We start from the raw sequence: 8,076 nt of genomic DNA on the forward strand, positions 1-8,076 counted from the left end.
CAATCCAGTTTTATTCTCCATAGCCATCTACAACCTCATGTGTGAATTTGAAATTTGGATGATGTATATCATAATCATTGGACCATATATGAATTGATCAGAAAAAAATTTGGATGAAATGATATGAATAAGTATCATTATGAAACTGGTCCATTGCAACCCAATTGATAACCCCTTTCACATCATAAAATTTTGAAACTATATATTTTGTAATATCAAAAGCTATTTTATCACTAAGTACAATCTCCTAAATATACCATAAAGAAATTATATTATAATCATCACCAACTAATTAATACTAATAAAATGAGGCATATGATGATGGGATTGTTATGAAGATACTCTAATCAAAGTCCCATCACAAGCTTTGGAAGAAAAGAATCGAATGATTCCATAATCAACAAAAAATAAAGCTTGATATAATATTAAACTATTTCGCATTTTTAGCAAAAGCATATGATTAAATGGGAAACCTATATAGGTTAATTATTACACACACTTATTGAAGAACTTTTGTGTTTATTATATTTGATTTAACCTTAGAGCCGTATAACGCGCAAACCATAAGGTCACATGCTGCTTCCTCTTAGTTCGTTCCACTATATAAACAAACCCAAATCACTTCTTCTTCCAAACACATTCCAAAACATCTCATTCCTCAAATCTCTACAAACAACACAAAAACCAAAAACAAACTTATTCATTTCCACTACCTATACTTCCAATACGATCAAAATCACCCTATTTTTTTTTACTACATATAATCTCTATCCGATCAAATTCACCCTCTAAAAATGGAGAACATGTTTAGGCTCATGGGAAGTGAAGATTTCTCAGACAGAAGACGGTGCATTTGGGTTAACGGTCCGGTAATCGTCGGAGCCGGGCCATCGGGGCTAGCCACGGCGGCTTGTCTCCGCGAGCAAGATGTTCCATTTGTTGTATTGGAGAGAGCAGATTGCATAGCTTCACTATGGCAGAAACGTACTTACGACAGAATCAAACTTCACTTACCAAAGAAAGTTTGTCAATTACCCAAAATGCCATTCCCGGAAGACTACCCTGAATATCCAACAAAACGACAGTTCATTGATTACCTTGAGTCCTACGCAAACAAATTCGAAATCACCCCTCAGTTCAACGAGTGTGTTCAGTCCGCTCGGTACGACGAGACCAGTGGTCTATGGCGCATTAAGACATCATCCTCGTCATCCTCGGGGTCGGAGATGGAATACATCTGTCGGTGGCTAGTGGTGGCGACGGGAGAAAACGCTGAGAAAGTTGTTCCGGAGATCGAGGGTCTCACGACGAAGTTCGACGGCGAGGTGATCCACTCGTGTGAGTACAAAACCGGCGAGAAATACAGAGGGAAGAGCGTTCTTGTCGTAGGATGTGGAAACTCAGGCATGGAAGTCTCTCTTGATCTCGCGAATCACAATGCTAACGCTTCCATGGTTGTTCGTAGCTCGGTTCATGTGTTACCAAGAGAGGTTCTTGGCAAATCAAGTTTCGAAATCTCGATGATGTTGATGAAGTGGTTTCCTCTATGGCTAGTAGACAAGATTCTACTCCTCCTCGCATGGCTTATTTTGGGAAACTTGACAAAGTATGGGCTTAAGAGACCCAATATGGGCCCAATGGAGCTTAAGGTTGTCACAGGGAAGACTCCAGTTCTTGATATCGGAGCTATGGAGAAAATCAAATCCGGAGAAGTAGAGATCGTTCCCGGAATTAGAAGGTTTACACGTAGCCATGTCGAGCTAGTAGATGGTCAGAGACTAGATCTTGACGCGGTGGTTCTCGCCACTGGTTACCGTAGCAACGTGCCATCATGGCTCCAAGAAAACGATCTGTTTTCGAAAAACGGGTTCCCGAAATCGCCGTTTCCAAACGCATGGAAAGGTAAATCGGGACTTTACGCGGCCGGATTCACGAGGAAAGGATTGGCCGGAGCATCAGCAGACGCTGTTAACATAGCCCAAGACATTGGAAACGTGTGGAGAGAAGAAACCAAACGACAGAGAATGAGAACAAGGGTTGGTCACCGAAGATGCATCTCAGTTGCTTAGGCCTCAAGTTAGGGCTTGCCCTTATACCATCACTGAGAAGAAGAAAAAACAAAAACAGAGTGTTCATTTATTATTTCTTTTTTTTTTTTTATACATATAGAGATACAGATACAAGAGAGCCCTCTCCTGAAGACCCAACGGTGTCGTTTTTTGAAGGCTGTGTGGGCGTTTTGTATAACTAGGATGACGTGGCGTTTCTCTTCATTATTATTTCATTTTATTCTTTTTTTCCTCTTCTGTTTTTTTTTTCGATTTTATATCTTTGTAATGTTTTATGAAAGATAATAATAATAGTAAATTATTCATATTTATTAACTCTTTTTTTACGACAAACAATTTGAGTTTTTTGCATTGAATAATAAAGGAAAATAAAGCCTTTTTGATGAAATACGAGGAAAATAAAATTATAACCAAAATAGAAAAATTTGAGACCTTAGTTTAAACTTCATCCCAAAGGCCCAAATTTGGCCCATTAAAAGGCTGAACTATGTAAGCCTTTTTTAATTAGTGTCGTAATGAAAATTCTTAGTAAAAAATATATTGGATAATAGCGAAAAAAATAAATTAATTCGTTATAAAATTAGAAAAGTAAAATTATCCTTATTTAACAGAAAAAAAGGAAAACATAAATTATCAAACTTAAAAAAAAGAGGAAAAAATAAATACTATATATCTTCATACCATGCACTATATATCGATAAGTTTTGACAAAACCTTTTACACTATTAAAATTTTATACTTAGGGATAGAAGAAGATGAAGAAGACGATAGAACATTGGATCTATGGAAAAGTTTGGGATAGAGAAGGAAACCCAAAGAAGTCAACAAGTGATGTAGATGAGGCTTCAGAGAAACTTAGTGCAGATTTTATAACAAGTCAAGAAGATGATTATAAACGTCGTCGTCGTTGCATCTATCTACAAAGCTACAAGTTTAACGTCGAACCCAAATCTGATGATAAAGATCTAAAACGTCAAGAATCAATGGCTCGTAAATTTTTGATTAAGTTGAAGAAACTTGTTCGTTGTCAGCAACGTCGTCGTCGTAGTTGAACGTGATGATGGTATTGGTACGTACGTATCAATCTTAATGACCTAGGGTTCATATATACTTGCTATATAATGTTGAGAACTCTTTTGGTGGAATTTAGGGTTTATTTAGTTTGATTGATCATAACTATTTTCACCGGTTAGGGTTATTTATTTTTTGGTATTTTGGTTTTAATGTTGTTGACGGAATTTGGTTTTAAGCTCATGATCATACACTAGAGTTTGATTTATGTTTTTCGTTATTGCATAGTCGTCGTCGTGTATCTAGGGTTTAAAATCAATTTCGTATTTAAATATTTTAGTGAAACAATTAGCAGAATTCTTTAGGAAAAGATTAATAAATTGGTTTACTTACTTAGAGCAAAATTATTGGTAGTCTCTTAATATTAGTTCTTAACATCTTAATTAAGAGATTTTTTTAGTAATAAACATAATTTCCATCTAATTTAGTTATGTATTTAAGCTAAAAATATTCCAAGATACTGTACTACCATTAAGGATGGTCTTATACCTTCTATCTCGGTTATGGCACAAACAATTTGCATCTAATTAGTTTTAAACACGAGATTAATACGAGATCAATTTTACTTGTACCTTTTTATCTCAGTTATGGCACAAACAATTTGCATATAATTAATTTTAAACACGAAATTTTGCACTTTAGTTTAAGCAATGCATGCAAATTGATTTTATATTACGACTTTGTTTTCAATCAATTTGTGTTTTGTCAATTCAGAAAACTTAATTAATCAAAAAATAATGTCTATTTCTCTCTATCGTGTTTGTCATCATCAATATATCTTCATAATTTTCTATCATCTAATATACCTATTTAGGTACTCAATTACCCAAATCATTTATGAGTTATATATCTTCTATCCACAAATGATTTTTTACCTAACAATTTATTTTTTACAATGAATCATACAACAATTTAGTTTGTTTTGAGTACGTTCTATCGATACTATACTATTATAATTATTATAATTTTTGTGATAAAAATATAAAGAATAAGCAAAAATATGCAAAAAAGTTGTTTACAAAAAAAGCAAAACATGTGCAAAACATAAGATAAAGAAAAAGTAAATCATAAGTTCAAATTTGAGACATTAACAAAAAAATAATGATATTATAATACAAACAATACCAAAAAATGTGAAAACCCAAAATATTTGGTATAACATTATTCTTTTATCGTTGTTAGTTTTTTTTTTGTTGTCAAAATCGGCATATATGCTTCCTTATTATTTGAAAGTTCAAACAACTTTGCATATTATTCTTCGATTTTATGTATTCTTCTATGATGTATTATTGTCAGGTCTTCTTGTTGTTCCAAATGTAAGACTATGGACAAAGGTTGAAAGCTATTTCACTCTCTTCAAAAATAAAAGTCTTCAACCAAGTCAATTGTATAATGAATGACAAATTTCTTAACTTTTCAAATTAAACAGATTTTGTAAATGGCAAAAGCGACGGACACAGACCAGTTATGACTATGTACACATATAAGACACAGTGATATCAGCCCTAAAATTCTTATGGTTTATTTTTTTTAAAAAAAATCTGTCAAAAAGCCTCAAAACAACTAATCAAATAAAATAGGAAATATAAGTTTATTCAAAAAAAAAAAATCAAACTTTTTCTTCACAAAAAGCTACAATTTTTTTCTTCTGTATTATGTATTAGGCCTTAGATAATTCTGGACAGGCCTTGATAATTATTCATATACGTTCGAGTTTGCAAAACCATCCTTGTTTGGAAACGAAACCATCCATGTCAGTGTGAGCTTGCAACCAATAACAAAACTATTTTGCTGAATACAAAAACTCGTAAAAGTATAATTTTTTTTATTTTCTTTTTAACATGACTTAAATTAAAACAGATATGGAAGTAGTCAAATATTATAAACGGGAATATGAAGAACAAACTTATGATGATTATTTTATTATATAATAAAGTTTGGATACCATCAAAAATTAAAAATAATTCCTATTTATGCGATACCCTTTCATTTCAGATTGATAATACTGCACAAACATATATTATAATATAAAATAAAATAAAGCTGCATGATGAAATATAATCTGCATATTGAGAAGTGGATGATTTGTGAATCACATATGAGACTTTTTCACTTTCACTTCCTTTGTTATTCAGTTGTTTCACATCGAGTAGAAAATAATACATTTGTTAGACTTGTTCATAAATATAACACCAAAGCCTCTATTATTCTTTCATACATTGCTTAATGGGTTTTTTGAGTTAAAGCCCATTAAATATATTTAGTGTACCAACAGAAAAAAAAAAAAGACGTTATAGTAGCAACTAGCAAACACTCTTATCTGAATTAAACCTTGTGGTAACAAAATTACAATATCGATTAAAACATGTTAAGAATTACGAATGAACATTATTTGTTTCTGGTCTGGCCATACCGGGAAGAGAAGAGAAACATGTGATTGGATAACGTCGAATAAAGTCAATGATCAAATGAAGCAACAACAACAACAAAAAGTCAACAGTCGTAATATCGTAGAAGATACAAGATGATGAAGGAAGCTTCAACGGAAGCTAGTCAACATTAGTGTAACGTCTTTGTTAGGAAATTTATGCATAAAAAGAAACTTAACCTTAAACTTTTTTTTTTTAACCTTAACATGACTTTACTAATCCACAAATGAATAAAGACACATAATAAAATGGTTTATATGCGAGTAGTGTACATCGTATGCATTACTCGTATACAAACTCTTAAAACACATATTTACCAAAAAAAAATCAAAATGCGAGTAGTGTACATCGTCTGCATTACTCGTATACAAACTCTTAAAATACATATTTACCAAAAAAAAATCAAAATCAAATCGTCTTAACTATGGTTCGAATGGTGATAAAAATTTTGACTGTGCAAGAAAAACGGGTTTAATATGTGGTATGGTTCAACTGCGGTATTTAGAGAAAATAAATTTACAGAATGCGGTTCGCAATGCTTTTAGACTGCTATGTAAATATTACTTATATTTTTAAAACGTTTTATGTCTATATATGTTGGTTAATTCAACAAATCTAAAAAAAATGCTAATAAGAAAAAAATTGAGTTGAATAGTAATGTATGCGCGTTATTGCTGTGCGAGACGAAAAAATGTTCCGCTTTTATGGTTACCGTTCATAGCCTATATATATATATATGTTGCTTATATAGTAGGTGAATATGATCAAACATTATTGGAGACTAATATATAAACTTCTTGAACGTTATATAGGGTAGAGATTTTAACCACAAAACTCAAAACTGAATAGTCTCTTAATATACGTTTACCTATGCAAAACTCAAAACTGAATAGTCTCTTACTATGAGTTTACCTATAGCAGTTGTTAATGATCGAATATAATTGGCGACTAATATATAAATTTACAAACGTTACAAAGTTACAACTGTACAAAGCAACATAAGCATCAAATCTTTGTGCCAGCAAAGAGAATTCTACCTTTTGATTATTATTAGTTTAGTAGTTCCTACTTTTTAAAATATAAATAACTTTGCTGACAAAAAAAAGAGTATATAAATAATTTTAAAACATATGATTCATGGCAGAATAATTCTGCGACGTATAGTTTTGCTTCTCAGACATGAATGATAGGCGAAAACATATAGAATTATGCTACAATGAGTTGAAAAATTAATTTAAAAAAATTAACAACGTATCATGCGTGAGCGGGTGGTGGAGTTTTTTTAATTAAAAAACAAATACAAAGTTTTTATAAAACAAAAACAATATCATGTTTTATGACATCGGGTTCGAACGGTTAATGCAGGAAACGAACATTATATATCCATTATTCGACCAATTTTTATATATTTATTCATAATTTGTTATTTTTATATATAGTAGGAAAAAACTGAGAAAAAAAAAAATTGTTACGAACTAAATATAAATCGTTTTTATGTAAAAGATAATAATTTACAATAGTTTATTGTTCGTCTTAAAAATAAAATAGATGAACCTGCTGATAGATTAGTCCACAATATTCATTCAAAATCTCAAATTTACTCATAATCATGAGCTTAAATATAACTCGAACGTTAAAGTCTTTTTGTTGTTTTCGTTTTGAGAGTAGTCGAATATAATGATAAAAGTCTCTTACACGAATTTGTTACATAGAGTGTTTCATTTTGATATGCACTCGTTTACATACTTAAACAAACACTTTAATCACAAGAAAGTAAAGGTTTACAAAAAAAAATCACAAGAAAATAAACTGATACCATTGGAGTTCGACTAGTGTTCCTGTTCCCTCTTAAGGCTTTTTCAGATTGCAAAGCCAAGAAGAACTTTACGAAAAAAGGCTACAATGATTGAAGTATTTGGTATTTTTACAGATATTATTTTTTTGTATAAAAATGGATTAATATGGAAATAATGTAATTAAGTCTTTATTAGGCAAGTTGTTATAATTATTCGTAGATATATAGTTTTACTTACTCTATGCAGTAGGCCAAGAGATTTTAATTCTATTTTGCCCCTTCAGAGTTAATAATGATTTCTCTAAACTCTCTATCAAACCCTATCAAATTTAAGTTCGTTTACCCCATCAAAGAAGCTTATAGCGATTTATTTATTTCCCTAACCAAAAATAGGTCACGTCTCTATAACACATTATACAAATAAAATCAAAAAGTAATGAAATCTCATTCTTTTTTTTTTTTATTTATTTTTTTCCTTTTTTGTCATCCAAGTAAATGAAATCTCTTACAGTTACAGAACTGTACTAAAAAAAAAATCATGAAAGCATATGGGTTCGTAATTATTGTTATATTAACGTTATACTAACTCCAAAACTTTCAAATTTTAAAATTTCTTGCATGCTTAAAATAAGCATCATACAATGATTACAAATTTACAACTATTCTCACTTTTTCTAGTTTCACTTTTTATTTTCTCCCCAACAATTTTCTT

General features: G+C 31.1%; 1 protein-coding gene across 1 annotated transcript; it reads left to right on the plus strand.

Moving 5' to 3' along the window:
- Positions 1-718: 718 nt before the first annotated feature.
- On the plus strand, positions 719-2,203 carry LOC17876898 (probable indole-3-pyruvate monooxygenase YUCCA5). The gene has a single exon (XM_006280464.2). It carries the CDS (start codon positions 795-797, stop codon positions 2,067-2,069), a length of 1,275 nt encoding a protein of 424 aa, XP_006280526.1. The 5' UTR covers positions 719-794; the 3' UTR covers positions 2,070-2,203.
- The last annotated feature ends 5,873 nt before the right edge of the window (positions 2,204-8,076 follow it).

Source organism: Capsella rubella, unplaced genomic scaffold, assembly GCF_000375325.1.
Source record: "Capsella rubella cultivar Monte Gargano unplaced genomic scaffold, Caprub1_0 scaffold_8, whole genome shotgun sequence".
Lineage (NCBI taxonomy): Eukaryota > Viridiplantae > Streptophyta > Magnoliopsida > Brassicales > Brassicaceae > Capsella > Capsella rubella.